General features: G+C 42.1%; 1 protein-coding gene across 1 annotated transcript in view; it reads right to left on the bottom strand.

Annotated features, from left to right (window-relative positions):
• The window catches only part of tmeff1a (transmembrane protein with EGF-like and two follistatin-like domains 1a), a 113,454-nt gene that overhangs the window by 21,365 nt on the left and 74,223 nt on the right, over positions 1-17,866 (bottom strand). The window contains exon 4 of the mRNA XM_004569474.5: positions 12,038-12,067. Coding sequence (XP_004569531.1) covers positions 12,038-12,067 — 30 coding nt within the window. The remainder of the gene's footprint in view (positions 1-12,037; positions 12,068-17,866) is intronic.

Genomic DNA, 17,866 nt, shown 5'->3' with positions numbered 1-17,866 from the left:
GACCCCCTTTCAATAAACAGTCGCTACGGGAAAATGTTGTTTCCCAACCAGTAGGTGACTATCTGGAAACCACTGGGTGGAACCTACGGGTTGCTGGCAGTCGCTAATGGGAAGCCAACTGTTGCACCAAAAACTTTGTTGTGATTGCAACTTCTCCTTTGACGGAAGTGTGTGTTACCACTGAAAGCACATTTCAAGAAATGCGGCTTTTACTTTGAAGGTGAGCACTCCCCATTTCTGGTCACATTTCTCGAGCGTCGCTGCAGCTCAGAAAGGAAATGAGCAACTGCAGGAATCTGCCAGCAAAAAAGCAATCGCACTCTCAATAGAAACCAATCATCAACTAGTGGGGGAAGACACAATTTTCCCTTGCAACTAGTGATTACCAGATGGTTGCTGACCAGTGTTTTTATGTGGGACCAAACCTTAGGCCAGCAGTGTCCAACTCCAGGCCTCGAGGGCCGGAGTCCTGCAGGTTTTAGGTGTATCCTTGATCCAACACCTGGTGGTGAAAGTTTTCAGTAAAACAAAAGCTCAGGTCACAGTGATTCACTCTGATCCAAAAGTTCAAGGCCTGAACTACGATACATGCAGGGTTTGTTTCTACTCTTAACTCTGTATGAGGTCAAAGAGGGGAGATTTCCCTAATATGGTCATGTCAGGCACAGGAAGTCCCACCACCTTCTGTTTATCTGGTGCCTTAAAGAGAGCTAAAACAGCTTGTTTCATGCTGCAGGTGAAGCAGAATAGGCCCTCTGTGCCACACTGAGTACTGGTGAACCAGACCTTGACCTGTTTGCTCTTCCAACACATGAACCCAGAACCTGTGACTGTTTAAACACAGTTATAACGTCTGAATAAATTCAGCTTCACTTAAAAGTAAAGACGGGTTGTAAAGGAGGAGCCATGGTGTTGTTGTTGTACACTGTTACTGAGGAGCAGAGATGAGAGCTTGTACTGTGAAAAGTGTGCCGTTATTCACCTGTGACACTCTGCTTGTTGTTTCTCCAAAAAACTCGTTTTAATTTCAGCGCGCCGTCTGTTTTGCTCTGCTGGCTGTGAAACTCTTTATTCATCACTTTCCCCTCATACTTAGCTTTTATTATTATTATTTGTGCACATCTTTCCAGAACAGAAACCTGATTTCATTTCAAAAACAACCTCCAGCTCACATCAGCTTCTGTTCCGGTGAGCGCCGCCGTGCCCTTAACGCCGCAGGCGCCGTTTTCCACCATCAACACGCGACACGGCTCACGCGCTTTTCTATCAGACACAGCTGAACGTGTGAAGAGGCTCCCGAAGCTTATTGGCCAAACGGAAACAGAGACAACGCGTTATCATCTTATGATATTATTATTATTACCATTACAGGGGGATGCGTTTAATACCATCTCGCATGACGGCGTCTATTTTCCAGCAGGGAGCGAGTTCAGAGCAGATGAGGCGGTAACAACCCACAGCATCAAATATCAAAGAGCCGCGGGGATTATCCCAACCCGCCTTTCATCAAGGGAGCAGTTTTCATGATTCATCAAGTGTAATTTTGTCATGTAATAGAGGAAAAGCTCAGAGCCATCAAGGGGACGGAGATTAATCCGCAGGAAATGTAATGAGCATCCTCAAAGCTGCGCCCGGAGCCATTAAAACATCTATTCAACCTTAAAATCCAAAGAAAGGTGAGATCAGAGCTGCAGCTCCACTGCAAACAAGCAGCACCCTCAAAAACACTGGAAATAAAACACGAGTACACGTATAAGCAAGAGAGCCTTTACTCCAAAATCACAGTGTTGGACAAAATCACCAACACTCGTCTTTAAACCTTCAGTCTACTCTGATTAATACACAAGCAGGAGATTTAAATTTACTATGATCCAAAATCAGGATTTAAAATAAAAAAATCAGAAAAGGAAGAATCATGTAAAGATTTCAAGGAAGCTTTAAATTGTAAGTGAAAAAAGTCCTTCAGCACTAGAAGTTGCTTTTGAAACTGACCCCAGAGGATTTTATTTTGAAGGGTTTTCATGTAGGATGACATCAGATGATAATCCGTTTAATCTAATTCTGCACCTGCATCAGATTCATCCTCACTGATTACCTCGTATCCAAGTTTGAAAGATCATATGTTCCTTTCTACTTCTAATTTTAAAATCTTATGAGAATTACTAGATTTTTCTATTGTTGTCAGTGTTTATTGTAATGACTTCATGCAGCCCATTTGCAGTACCTTCATGGCCCGCTGCGGGGCTGCGGGCCACACTTTGGGAATCACTGATTTTGTTAATTTGATTTGGTCCAAATGTAGCTCGACGTTTTATTACTTGTTTAAAAAGATGCTGAAAAAGTGACTTCGACGTATCACAGACTTTTAGGTTTGGCTGAAAGGTGAATGAAGTCGCCTTTTTAGGATGCGGGAAGATCTCCGTATGCATACAAAGCCTCTGAGCAATTTTCTACTCTGATGGTTCCTGAATGATGTGAAAGGCCAAGCTGTGCTTTAGTGGTCGCGGCTGCTTAGAATGCTGCCCCGCAGAGCCACACCTGATGGATGGTGGGTGGGTCCAACCACATGCTAAATAACTGCATTCAGTTTGGTGCAAAACGCTAACTAGTCAGTCTCAATCAAACACAGCTTTGAACAAAAACACGACTGTAACAGGAGCATAAACACAGCAGTGTCTCGAGCACTCACCAACACTTTTATTGTCTCAACAGACTTTAAAACCACAGCAAACACTGCAGTGGAGACATATACGGTACAGCGCTCATATTGTCATACTGCTTTCCTTTAAATGACTGTTCGCTGATGATACAAGACTAAATTTATCCTTAACCCTTAAATCTAAGCAAATGAGAGGTTGTGAGTGAATCAGTCCAGATCATCATCGTTCAGTTCAACGATGCAAAGACATCTGCTTTGTCTGTCTGTGAAACGTTACACAAAACAGCTCCACTGTTCACTTTCAAGGAAGCGAGCATCTGTCCGCACATGTCGCACATCTGCAACCGTTACTGTGAAATGTTGGTTTCACTTAACGGGAGCTGGTCAGCTGACACGTCCACCATCTTGGCATTATTATGAAGGAGGACCGTGGCAATATCTGAGTTTTAGTAAGCAAGTCTAGTTTATTTATGAAGTGTTTTTCACAGACATGCACAACAAAGTACAAAAAAAACTGTAAAAACTATAAAATCAAAACCAAAAGAATAGAAATATTCACAGACTGAAAGGTTTCGTCCTCCGTGTTCTTCAGTCTCTGAAGAGATGAACAAATTCTGAGCCTGCGATTGAAGACTGCGAGCTGCAGTGTGTTTAAGAGAGGCTGGGATTAAAAGATTGTGGCTCAGGAGGCAGCGCAGGAAAGGTTGGTGGTTCAATCCCAGGCTGCTCTAGTCTGCCAAAGTATCTTTAGGCAAGATACTGAACCATCTGAGAGTGATGTTAGATAGAAAGCATGCAGACGTAAGGTATGCTGTACAGAGCATGATATAAGAACCAGTCCGTCCTAAAATCTCTCTTGAACTCACTCAGTAGTCGGTAGTCTGGCTGCGACGCTGGAAACACGATTTCTCTAAACAGGGCGTTCCAGTGTTCGTATCGCTCGTTACAGACACATTTATAGAAGCTTTAAATAAAAAAGTATAATTAAAATTCCTGTTTGTTTAAAAAAACAAACAATTACAGTGTTATTTAAAGTATTATCCTCTGTGGTTTATTAACACAGCCAGACGCTGCTGTTTTATTATTAATGTGTGGCAGCCAGATAACAGCTGGCCACTCATTAAAAAAAGGTGATGCCTCTCTGACAGCCTGTAGCATGTTCACATTATTATGTCCACCTCGAGACACACAGAGCTGCATTATGAGTAAGGATGGAGAGGTCGCGCTCTTATTATTTCTCACTTATTGCAAGATTTCGACAGCAAAAGCATGATTAAAATGACTGGTGAAGACAGACGCTGCAGTGTGTGTGCGTGTGTGTGTGTGTGTGTGTGTGTGTGTGTGTGTGTGTGTGGGCCTGCTGGCTGACAGATTGGCCTGCTGTGTGTGGATGTATTGAACACGGAGAGCTCAGCTGGGGCTCGGAGGCTGCCGATCGATTGACGGGGATCTGCAGCAGAGAGGCTCATTTGTTTCTGTTCAACTCTGCTGACAGCAGGACGCTGCTGCTCCAAGCCGTCTCCACCCACAGCCAGAAACACAGCGACTGCACCAACAGCTAAAGCCTCCTCATATCCACACAGTGTCACATCTGGACTTTCGTGTTTCATCATTGAACGGGTGTAGAAGTGGTGCTCTCTCTGTGTATGAGACTTTGTGTCTGCATGCATGCACATAGTTTATGTAAAGACAAATTCATACACGGCGCAGGTACCAGGCTGTGTACAGAACCACTCTTAACAGTGAAGGAACTACACATCCCATAATGCACTGCAAATGCAAGATTCTAACGCAAATGACTTCCAGTATTCTTATGCAAAGTGATTCAGTATCATAGTGTTTAGTATAGTTTTAGTCTGGTGTGTGTCAGTACCTGTTTATATATCTTTGTGGGGACCAAAAGTTGGAATGTTACTATAGTTGTGGGGACCAACAGTCACAGCCCAAAGTGTCTGTCCTCACGAGTTTGAAGGCATTCTTGAGACTCAAAATGTGGTTTTAGTGTCAAGGTTACAATTAGGTTATTGTTAGGTTTAGGCTGAGGGTTAGGGATTTACTTTTGATATTTAGGGTAAGCGGCTAGGGAAAACATCATGTAAATTACATGTCCTCACTAAGATATCAAAACGAGAATGTGTGTGTGTATACTGAAGTAAAGTACACATGCTCCGATGTGTAAACCGTGTTTTGTTCCCGAGTTCAATCACCGCTCTAATTGTTTCTCAAATTTCATGCTTGCCACTGGGTTTAAACATTGCCATGGTAACAGCCACCTCCATTAATCAGACAAGTCAGTGTTTCAACTTAGAATTGTGGGTAGAGTAGTTCTTTTCCCTGACATCACAAATAAAACGTTGATATCTTCGAGACTTGTGTTTTCTACAGGAGCATCTACAGCCGTTTCACTGTTGTGACTGTAAATAAGTCTAGTTTAGATGGTTACAGCTCATAATTATGACATAGTGGGCGTCTCGCTTTTTTTTTTTTTAGAATTTTGTCATTCAGATATTATAAAGTTCAGGATACTCTATGTGTCATGTCTCCTTTCATAGAGGATTTCATAGATGTTAGCGAGGTTAGCCACGGTTGAATTACGTCACAGCTAAATCTCACATCTTTTGGATCCATCCTCATGTAGAAATCAGTCCACGCGCTTCATCCTATCCTCTGGCTAATGTTAGCTAACAGTAGCCAACATAGCTAACCATAACTTTGTTGCTAACATCATCAGGATGTTATCAGCTGGTTTTTTTTGCCCTCATGAGAAGTTATGTGTGGATGCTGCTCGCTGTTGACAAGAGGTTTTGAGGTAAAACACATGGGAGCAGCTTTAAACATCCCATTGGTTTGGATTTCTGTGGAAAACCCATCTTTGTGGAGTCTTTCATTTAGAAATCAGTCCTCAAGCTTTCCAAGGCAACTGAGAGTCAAGGAAGGCGCCATTTCTTTAAGCTGCGCTACAATCGATTCACACTTTAGCATTAATAAAAATAATTTAACACACGAAAAATATGAAATAGTAAAAGATCCACTGAATCTGATTTTCTGATCATCCAAACCTTAAACCGGTTTTGTGTCCAGAAGTGGACAGAGATCAGGTCTTCATCCTCCCCCTCATCATCACATCGCTGACATCTGTTCAGTTTCAGACCAGGAGGCATCGAGGTTCAACACACACACACACACACACACACACACACACACACACACACACACACACACACACACACACACACACTACAGAGGCAGGAGAAGGCTAATTAGACGTCGACAGAAAAGGTTAAAGTATCAAACTGACAGCTCAGGGTGGAGGCCGAAAGCAGCAGGTCGCCACCCGTGAATCATCCACAGCATCATGTGTTTAATCCAGCGTCTGTTATCATGAAACTAATACGTTTAGCATGACTGCAGATCAGGACAGATGTGACAGTCAAAGACAAAGGAAGGAAACAATAAGCTTTAAATGATTAATGTGACACAGAATTAAAAACTATAAATTATATTCCAGCTACTGTGCGATCAGCGCTGACGCTTAGTGCCAAAAATGCCTCTGAGAAGTTAATGGGTTTGTTGAAATGAAACCGTGTGCGTGACTCGAGCGGCGGAGGTATTTCTGTTCTAACGCAGACGTTATTTATTGGATGAATTATTCACGCCTTGTACAGCTGATTTGTTTGTTGTTGTTTGTGAATGTCAGGCTTCGTTTTATCAGTCCCGAGCAGATGCACTCGCTCCTCCTGTGAAATGGTGTGAAAAACTGCAGTGACCTGCTGTTACAGAGCCTTTTCATTCAGCCGTGTATTTGTGAGCTGAGGTGACTCACAGGTTCTGTATTTTCCAGCTTATTAACTAAAAACTTTCATTAAAAAGTTTTTTTAAGGCTGCAAATTAGATGTAGATTACAGGATACAGGTATATTCTTGCTTGTTGCATTTAAGCTGTTTAAAAGCTTAAATAAACATGAAGTTAGTATGGATTTCCTTCCAGTCACTATAGATCGAGTTGGCTTTGTTTTAGTTAAAGATTTGTCTCACTGACCTGTAAATAATGTGACTTTATTAGGTGATTCTCAGCTGTTTATGGTTTATGTTTGTAATGCACGAACCTTATATTTCTTTCCTTATCTAACATTAAATGTTAAAGCTATTTTCTCAAAAGCTCATATATAATAAATGTATATTTAATGACTTAACCAAGAAGCAGAAACTTCTTTGGAAACCCATTTAGCTGCAATTTAGAGCTAAATCACAGCTGCTATTTAGTTGCTATTACAGCTGCAATTTACTGCTAAAAAAGGTCATGCACTGAAATGATAGATTTTTCCTTTCCTTTGCAGATTACCTGGAAAATAATGAAATAAAATTTCAAACTGCTAAGAATGGAGGGGAAAATAAATCTCATCGCGTATGCTCATATATGAACGAACCCACGGCCTGACACAGGGTTAAATCTGGCTTTGCAGATGCAGAAGCGTCGTGTTAAGACTGGTTAGTGGACAGTTTAAGGTTTCTAAGTTATTGGGGCGATCGTGGCTCAAGAGTTGGGAGTTCGTCTTGTAATCGGAAGGTTGCCGGTTCGAGCCCCGGCTTGGACAGTCTCGGTCGTTGTGTCCTTGGGCAAGACACTTCACCCGTTGCCTACTGGTGGTGGTCAGAGGGCCCGGTGGCGCCAGTGTCCGGCAGCCTCGCCTCTGTCAGTGCGCCCCAGGGCAGCTGTGGCTACAATGTAGCTGCCATCACCAGTGTGTGAATGGGTGGATGACTGGATATGCAAAGCGCTTTGGGGTCCTTAGGGACTAGTAAAGCGCTATATAAATACAGGCCATTTACCATCTGGACAGTCATTCCCAGAATGAAGAATGCTGGAGCCCAATTTTATGGACGTTTTGGATCTTCTAGTGCAGGAGTGTCCAACTCCAGGCCTCGAGGGCCGGAGTCCTGCAGGTTTTAGATGTGTCCTTCATTCATCACAGCTGATTTAAATGGTTAAATGACCTCCTCAACATGTCTTGAAGTTCTCCAGAGGCCTGCTAATGAACTAATCACTTGATTCAGGTGTGTTGACCCACAGTGAAATCTAAAACCTGCAGGACACCGGCCATCGAGGCTGCAGTTGGACACCATTCTAGTGAGTCTTTTGGCGAGTGTGATCTTTCATCAGCAGCTTTCATTTTGTCTCACCACGGCCATCGCTCCATTTAAAACTGTGTGGTGCCACTGCTGTACCCCAAATCATGACCCTCTTGATTGGGAGTCGTCTGAAGGCCGTGTCCTCTGCTGTCATCACCAGTAATCTTGGAGTTGTGTTTGATTAGTCCCTGACACCAATCTAAAGCAGAGCTCTACATGCCTGTTTTTACAATATCAGAATTTTTAGTTGATTGCGTTTCTAAAGAGGAGCTTGCTCATGCACTAATGTAAATGTATGTAATCCTGTATCCACTTTGGTAATTTGAATCTTTCTCACTCAGTAAATCTGCCCTGGATTTCTCACAGACAACTTCAGCCAGCAGGTCAAACACACGGTGTCGTATCACCGCAGTACTAACGCTCCTGCCACAACTTCACAGCTACTGTCACTGTTTACAATTAGAGTTTCTCACCTACGGAGCATGTTACTGTCAGGATCACAGCTGTGTGGTTTCTCAAGTTCTTCGACTTTAAGACGAATGTTTGTTCCACGGCCCATCGATACGGGGTGATGACGTTTCCAATGGCCCTCAAACACTGCCGGTAAACTTGCTGTCGTCTCCTGACAGTCAGTGGCGGCTGGACGATCCACATTCACCCAGCATGGACTGGAATTGATTTACATTTGTGCAGAGATTTTGCAAATAATCGCACCACGAGAAAACCGCTCTGGCTTGGTCAGACACACAGTAATAATGTCTCTGCTTAAACAATCTGACCCACTCTGGATGAATTTTTACAAACTGCCCATCGTTTATAAGGACAAAGCTTTTCAAGCTGGTTTACAAGAGCAACAATTGCTGCTTTTTCTAACATCTACAGATGGGTTTGTTCTCGTTGAGTCACTCTGTGCTGCACTATTGTCAGTAGGGCAGCACAGCAGTGAAAATACATTTTAACGGCCAATGAACAAAATATTTAAACAGCTGAGTGCAAGTAAAAAATATGTTGAATGGTTAAATTCGAACGCAAGTCTGCTTCTTTGTGTTTGAATCCAAAGCTTTGTGCAGACACATTTGTCAGTCAGCCTTTACCAAAGAGAAAACCAAGCCTTTAAACTTGAGCTGTAACAATTTGACCCTCAAAAAATGAACATGAAAGCAGCAAAGCCCAAAGAAAATTACAAATTACAGTGGAGAAGAAGGACTTGGCATCATCATGTCTCCCAATCAAGTCGAAATTATTCACACGGATGATCTGTGAGGAAGGAAAATCACCACATCTCCACGTAATCATTCAAATCACTCTTCATAAAGAACTTATCAGCCCTGAAGGGAACCTTTCAGATTTTAAAGGACAGACATTACACATGAATAGGGTAAAATCTTTTACCTAACAGATCTCATTAGAAAACTCTGCCAGTTGGTTGACCTACTTTAAGGGCATATTTTCTTACCTACTTTCTCTGATTTATTTAGTAGAGATTGCATCCTTCTGAATTCAGCAAGCATCAGTCTCCAGCTCACACCGGAGCAGTTTTCCATCATGGAAAAAGGTGGACTGCCATCTCAGGAGGGAGAGGAGCTGCTGCCTCAAGTTAAGGAGTTCAAGTATCTCAGGGTTCATACGTAGGGGAGGAGTGGAGCAGGATATTGGTGGACAGATTGTCTACTGTGGTAAAGAGAGCTGTGAAGGCAGAGTTGCTGGTTTATTGGTTGATCTATGATCCTATCCTCCTCTGTGCCCACGAGCTTTAGGCACTGACTAAGATAAACAACAGAATAGAATCTGCTTTGGATTTCATTAAAAAGTTCTCCAGACTGTTTCACATCTGTCATATGTGCTCAGGGTGAATCTGCTCTCACTCATTCACAGCACAGGGCGCCAGTGGTGGATCTGCCAGTTCTGGTATTCTATGGCACAACTAGAGGAGTGATTCTCAAACTGTGGTACGCGTACCACTTGTGGTACTTGGGCTCTCTCTGGTGGTAGGCGGGAAATCTCCAATGTTTTTAAAGATTAAATAATGTACCATTGTGGAGGTATGCAAAGACGACACAAGAGTTTCCGAAGCTCTTCTGGCAGCCTGAGTCGACCAAAAATGTCTCCCCGAGCGTGAGTCCTCTATGAAGAGCAGCCTTTCCTTATCGCCAAAGGTTGCGGCTGTTACAAAGCGCTGGCGGGCTGGTTTCCCAGGGTCTTAAAACTGCAAAGGCGGCACAGCGTTGTCACGCTGATGCTTAAAACACTGCCCTTTTCCGCGGTGCCACCGTGCTGCGATCCCAGCCACCATCGATGAGTTGAAGGCCCCCGGGAGAATTGGTGGGGGTTCAGTAGATGCTGTCGGTGAGTCGGGAACTATCGCCTGGATGCCAAAGCGCCTGCTTGCCAGGAGAATCTGATCCGCTTCTGCGAGTGAGCGGTTATTCTTTCGCGGCCAGCAGCGGGGAGTTGGCAAGGCCAGCTCGCACCGGCACCTGTCAGAGGAAGACGTGAGTGAAGAGGAATCCGCCGTCATCCTAGCAAGGACAGTGTACTCTCTGTGGGCTCGAGAGCGGTACCATCACCCAAGCCCGAGAGAGAGAGGAGTTTCTCAGCCGTTCTGCATCGGAGAGGGAATAGCGCAGCACCAGCAGAGCCTTGAGAGCTGCGTATTTCCCTTGGGATCCCGGAGGAGGGTCATCACACGGCGGGTGGACAGCGGATCCAGCAAGGCCACCACAGGATGGTATTTTGTGTCGTTGGCTGAAACGCCACGAAGACCAAACTGAGCTTCGACGTGCACAAACCAGGAAGGCCTGGAAGGCCGCCACAGCAAAAATTTAAACGTGCAGCTCTGCTATCACTTCCAACATAAATGAAGAAAGAAAAATAAACAGCAGCGACACTTGTAGGGTTACTGAAGTCGGGCTAGCTGGTATACAATGAGGTGCTGCGTGGTGGCTAGCTACACAGCTATGGCTAGCATAAACACAGTGAAGCTGGAGGATGAACGCTAACTTTTTTCAATTAAATGACAGTCTTAATAAAGCAGAGTAGTTTGGACAGACAGCGGTCCTGCTGATGGGTTGAGGGCCTTCTATGGTCCTGCCCAGCTCTCCTAGAGTAACTGCCTGTCTCCTGGAGAGACAGATATTGATGTACCATCCTGGAGGAGCAAACTCTGTAGGGCCCAGGTATCACTTCATGATACCATTAGTGACACTGACGGCCAAACTAGTGAAAAAACAGCGAAAAACGATGAGGAGGGAAAACGTGTCAGCGCTCTCTACGTCTAAAAACTGCTCCTGTTTTTGGGGTTGTCTCATTGTTGCCCCTCTTGTGCACCCGTTATAAATTTCATTAACACTAAAGCAGCTGGAAGTGATTAACAACCCCCTGTGATACTTACCTGACCAGATCAATACAACAGACGTTTGATTGAAATGATGAAGTTGAGGTTCCTCAGTCGATGACTTACATAAAGGCTTAGTTTGTAATGTATAAAATTGTATGTTTGAATATAAACGAGGTATTCTCATCATAAATGCACACAGATTTGTGCACATGTACAGTTAACAAAGTGAAATAAAGAACTAAATGTGTGTTTTAGTCAATTTTATTCTGCATGTCACATGCAGCCATGATTTACTGTTAGGAAACAAGTTAACAGGTGTGAACATGTTTAAAGAGCTGCCGTTAGTTTTCCTAACCTTTTCTAATCCTCCATGGATCAGCTCTTCCATCTCCTGCTGCTCAGAGGCCCCGCCCACATGCAGATGGCAGCGGATGGTGGAGGTACTGCCTCTCGAGCAGCCGCCTCCAATTAAAACCCCTCCAGCAGCCAAATTAAACAACAAACACTGTGGTCCGTGCTCACAGATGGTTGCAAAATGTCTCTGTTGCCAAATTTGGCAACAGCGAGGCTTTAAGCTCGACTCCCACAGGACAGACAACACCATCGTGTTCTTCAGGGAGGACTTAATGAAACCTTTATTAGAGGAGTTAACATTCAGCGAGGGGCTGCAGAGGCACAGAAGGACTCACAGAGGCAGAATAAACGGATCTGCGTGGAGGGGTCGTTCAGCCACGTTTTGACCTCAGTGATTAGTTTCTTCATATCACAGACGGCTCACAATACAAGCAGTTAATGTTTGTGCAGGGCAGATAACGACTCTGCTGTAATTGATTTGTGTTTGACTTTCACCCGCAGCAGAAGTGAAGCAGGAAATGAAATCTTTAAATAGCCCAGTGAAAGACAGACACTCACCGTCTCCATCTCCTGAACCAGAACCGGGATCTGCGAAGACACAAGAGACACAAACCATCAGATTTCTGCTTGTTATTAAACCCTTAAACCAACCGTCTCCTGGACGGGAAGCCATGCAGCTTTTTAGTTCCTTTAGTGGTTTATTATATAAAGATCTTTTATTTAAGATATGTGCTTTTACAAACTTCATGTATAAAGTTGTTATTTATTGTAAACCCGAATAGAATTTGCAGCCCTGAACATCCAAGGGAAGATTTCAGATATATGCAAATGCCCTCCATGTTACGGATTCATAAGACTGTATGACTTTTGGGCTTTTTAAAAAGAAATCAATTCCATTACTGACTGATGATGAATTTTCGGTGTGGGCTTGAGCAGGTTTGCAGCATTAAAGCCACTGTTACTGCGATTATCAGGGACTTTGAACATTATTGAAAGAGGTGTGCATGTAAAAATTGTCACTACCATACAGTAAGTGAAAATAAACCTTGGAGATGTTCCAGGGAGTACGCGTACCACTTGTGGTACTTGGGCTCTCTCTGGTGGTAGGCGGGAAATCTCCAATGTTTTTAAAGATTAAATAATATACCATTGTGGAGGTATGCAAAGACGACACAAAAGTTTCCGAAGCTCTTCTGGGAGCCTGAGTCAACCAAAAAATGTCTCCCCGAGCGTGAGTCCTCTATGAAGAGCAGCCTTTCCTTATCGCCAGAGGTCGCGGCTGTTACAAAGCACTGGCGGGCTGGTTTCCCTGGGTCTTAAAACTGCAAAGCCAATTAGTCCAATCCAGTTTCAGTGGATTGGACTAATTGGTACTGGTATAAACAAGAACCAGACCCATTTATATAGCATCAGTACACAGTCACCTACGAGCAAAAACCTGGAGATGGTCGAAAGGAAGAACTCCCGTTCAACAGGAAGTGACCTCCAGCAGAACCGAGCTCATAGACTCTACTTGGATAGACCACCCAAGTGACTAATTTTAGCATTTTTTTTTTATATTTTCAGTGATAATCATGCAAATCATGATCTATTGTTTTGTGTGAATAGCCTCAATGGTTCTGCTTTGATTTACTCAAACCAAGTACTAAATCAAACCCCATAGTTAGTAAAAATAACGCTATTTCACTCAGGGGGACTACAAACTTAAATATTGTTCCATCTATGAGATTTATCAATGGGTTGTGCCTAAAGGCATCAGGTGAGCCATCGGGTTAAAAAGAGCTACAAACCAAGAGCTTATAATTTCCAAATTTGAACAGAAATGAACCAAAATATACTTCAAGCATAATTCAAATGTTTAAACCGGCACAAACATATAAAGGCTGACACATGAAGCTGCAAACATTTGTACTGAACCCCAAAATCAGGGCTATTGATCTTGTACTCATTGATCAACTTTCATTCATTCATCCATTAACAGAGCAAATACATGTCAATCATGGTACAGCAGGTACAGGTATGTGGATGTAAGGGTGTATTCCTCTCTGGCAGCAGGTTTAAATAAACAGGATTATGTTTGCGGCGCCTCGTTGGCTCAGACCTGCGGCTCCATCAGGAAATTGACTGACAGCATAAAACTTGGCACGTCTGCCTCGAATTAAGAAATGGACGCCGCGTTTGGAGTTTCTGGCACGCAGCTGCTGCTGCATTAAGAAATGGACACCGGCTGCTTTGTTCAATTAAATTTCACCTTTAGCTGCTTCACTTCTTTACAAAGTCATGATGAGATTGTTTTTCATGGGAAAGCAGGAAGAAATGGTCCAAGAGTGGGTACAGATATTAATGGTTCTGTCAGTATGGTATTGATTAAACGTTAAGAGTTTGGTTGCAAACTGTAGGTGGGACTCTGCTTCAACCTCTTAAAAGCAAAAAAAAAAAAAAAAAAAAAAAACATCAGTGGGTGAGGGAGATGTTAATTTAGTAAAGAGAAAATTATTTAATGTTCAAGGTGAAGGGTTTAAATCTTTTTCCAAAATCAGTGAGCAGTGGGGCTTGTTCTTTGATGCACTATTTTATGACCAGTATTCAGTGTTTGTAGTCATGTGACTGCTAATGACATGACATTAAGTGTAAAGAGAGCATAAAGAGACGTTGTAGACCGATCTGCAACCACAGGCCAAAAAGGGAACGTTCCCAGTTTCTGTTTGGTGTCCAAGTTTTTCAGGTCAGCTAATAGTTTTTGGCTAGCTAGCCAAATAACATCTCTAATCACATAATATATTTTCATAATAATAACCATAGGTAGCAAAACACAGTTAGTCAGCTAGCTAGAATTAAATTGATAAAGTAACTCACAGTAAAGTATACTCTATTCCAGGAGTTGAATTAGCCAACCACATCTATATTAACATAGTTTGCTAAATAAGAAATCTTAAAGCATGTTTGTGTCAGCTGATAGCCACCTTCATGTGTCCACTTGCTGATATTACAAGGAGAGAATCCAGATAATGAAAAGATCCCGGGTGTGGTGAAGTTGCTTCCTTGTACAGGACTCAGAAAATCATCTTAGGATCAGAAGGTGCTTGATCCCTTACGTAGCACCTAGCTAGCTAACTTTAGCTAAACTTGCTAACATTGTTATTAGCAAAATGCTATCTGAAGCTACAGCAGTGGGGTTTTTTTGTAGTTATGTGGGGTTTGTGAGCTGAGAGACAGCCTTTTATTGACATTTGTTTGACATTTAATCATCTGTAAGCTAATATCATATATTTTAGCATCAAAACTGAACTGAGTTCTTAAAATCAGTCCACAGCCTGTCAGAGAAGTCAAAATGTTACAGTTACAATCTGTTCTAACACTGAAAAAAAAAAAGAACTTGTGAAAACAAGTTACCCAACATACATTTTATGAAATAATGCATTTATAACCACACTTCTGTGTCCTTCATGGTTTAGTTTGATTTCCTACAATCTAATCAAAACCTATAAAACAAGAGCTTGAAACAGACGTTTGTTGGAAACGGGTCTATCAGGGATTTAATTAGATAAACGAAACATTACAACGCTGTATTGATTTGCTGGGGGGGGAGATTTAGTTATACATGAGCGCAGAGCACACTTTAGAAACTGATAACAAGTAATGATTAGAATTGCACTAGATGAGACAAAGAAAGATAAATCACGGAAATATATGCACCGTGGGTAACGAGAGGAGTCAGTTGGTACAGATTGGAAAATAATAAGGAACACGAGTGAAAGTCATACTTTTTTTTCTAAAATCAATTTGGCCTAACTTGAAATAAGAATATAAAACAGAAGCTAATGATCCCTGCTGGGAAATGCAAGGAAATCAGCTGTCAGTCAGACCCCACTGCGCTCACTGACCTGCCGCCATATTTAGCCTATATATGAAAGAGCGATGGGTAACAAACTAACAAGGAATGAAAGTAATTACAGGTGGGAGAAATATACTGAACTCTAAACCTGTTTTTACTGTTTAATTCATACATGATGTGACAAAAGAACAAATAATCCATAGTCCACTGTCATTCCCACACAGCAAATTCAAAAGTGTTAAATGTTTTGGTGTTAGTAGTCTTCTTGCAAAAGTAGAGTTTATTTTACTCTAAGTAGAGTCACATTCTTTTAATGTAACTCTGAGGTGTAAAATGATAGTAGTTAAAATCGAGTGTTAAAAATGAGTGTTTCTATTTCAAATCTGGAGGTGTTACAATGGAAACATTAACTCTTGAACTCTTGAACTCCAACAGGGGCTATGACACCAATAGAGTAAATTCACAGACTCCGCCCCCAGCACCATAGGCTCCAAACGAAGCTGGAGTGAAGCCGTTTCAGAACATTTTGCTCTACATATTTGAGTTGTTTGCCATGCTTGGTAAATCATTTTTTCAAAGATTGTTTCAATTATTATTATTATCTTTTACTTCTGTGGCTCTTTGGAGTTGAGACAAAGCTGTGTGAAAGGCATTAGCCATGTTGCTCCGTGATAGCATAATATTCTGTTTTAGCTAGCTGAAAGGTATTGTTTGCGGGCAAATACCACAGCCTTGAAAAACAGCTTGCATGTGAATTTTCAGTCGAACTTTTGGTCAAATACACCTAAAACAATGTCTAGAATGTGAAATGTTGGTATAATGGTGCCCACATCAAACATTACTGTGTCTGATGTGGGCTTATCTGATCATTACTGTGTTTTCTTTGAAAGTAAAATCTCAGCCCACACAAATATATCAACAGCAGTGATCACAAAACGGTGTATAACTGAAGACAGTAGTGAGATCTTTAACCAGGTCTTCCCATTAACACCTGACCTGTCCAAAGGTTCAGTCAATGAGCTCGTCAATAGCTTTAATGCAAAAATGTTAAATGTAATGGATACTATTGCCCCCATTAAGGTGAAGGTTATCTCTGGAAGGAAAAAGTCTCCATGGAGAAACTCCACACTAGTGAAAAATGAAAAAAGAGAGTGTAGGAAAGCTGAGCGCAGATGGAGAAAAACAAACCTCCAGGTTCATTATGACATCTATAAAGAGAAACTTCACAATTATAATTTACAACTGAGGAGTGCAAGAAGGTCCTACTTCTCTGACATCATCACTAAAAACAGCCATAATGCTCGGGTCTTATTTTCTACAGTTGACAGGCTAACAAACCCCCCTGTGCCAGTGGCAGCTGAACTTCATTCGACCATGGCCTGCAATGACTTTGCCAAATTCTTCACAGACAAAATCAAAAAGATTAGACAAGCAGTTGGTACATCAACAGCAGATCCAGGATATGTACTGTGTCCACCGAAAAACTGTTTAAACACCATCAAACAGTTTGACCCTATTAACAGCAAAGACCTGGAGGACATCTTAGGTCAACTGAACTCCTCCTCTTGCTGTTTAGATGTCCTGCCAACAAGTTTTTTCAAAAAGGTCTCAAAGACTTTGGAGTCAGACCTGTTACAGATCGTCAACTTTTCCTTAATGTCAGGTGTGTTTCCAGAACCACTAAAAACTGCTGTAATCAAACCTATACTGAAAAAGGACAATCTTGACAAGACACAAATGAAAAACTACAGGCCGATCTCAAATCTCCCATTTTTAAGTAAGATCATTGAAAAAGCAGTTTCTCAACAGCTCAATTACTTCTTAAAACAGAATAACTGCTATGATGCCTTCCAGTCAGGTTTTAGACAGAATCACAGCACTGAAACCGCTCTGACCAAAGTGTTCAATGACATATGTCTGAACACAGACAGTGGAAAAATGTCAGTCCTAGTTTTACTGGATCTCAGTGCAGCATTTGATACAGTTGACCACAACATATTACTCAAACGACTGGAGAACTGGGCAGGTCTTTCAGGAACTGTACTAAACTGGTTCAAAACATACGTAGAAAACAGGAAATACTTTGTATCAGGTAACTTCAGGTAACTTCACATCCGAGCAGACAAGTATCACATGTGGAGTTCCCCAAGGTTCCATCTTGGGACCCCCTCTGTTTAACATTTACATGCTCCCACTGGCACAGATTATAAAGAACAACAAAATAAACTACCACAGCTATGCAGATGACACACAAATATATATCACAATGTCACCAGGAGACCGAGGCCCTGTACAGGCTCTTGGTAAATGCATTGAGGAAATTAATGACTGGTTGTGCCACAATTTTCTCCAGCTAAACAAAAACAAAACTGAGGTAATAGTCTTTGGCGCCAAAGAAAAACGATTACAGGTCACCAGAGAACTTCAATCTATACATCTAAAAACCACAAACCAGGCGAGAAATTTGGGTGTAGTGATGGATGCAGACCTAAACTTAGAAAAACACATTAAGACAATAACAAAATCAGCTTACTATCACCTCAAGAATATTT

The sequence above is a fragment of the Maylandia zebra genome, linkage group LG18, assembly GCF_041146795.1.
Source record: "Maylandia zebra isolate NMK-2024a linkage group LG18, Mzebra_GT3a, whole genome shotgun sequence".
Classification (NCBI taxonomy): domain Eukaryota; kingdom Metazoa; phylum Chordata; class Actinopteri; order Cichliformes; family Cichlidae; genus Maylandia; species Maylandia zebra.
Note: the sequence above shows the minus strand (reverse complement) of the source record. Positions and strands in the feature narration are given on the sequence as shown.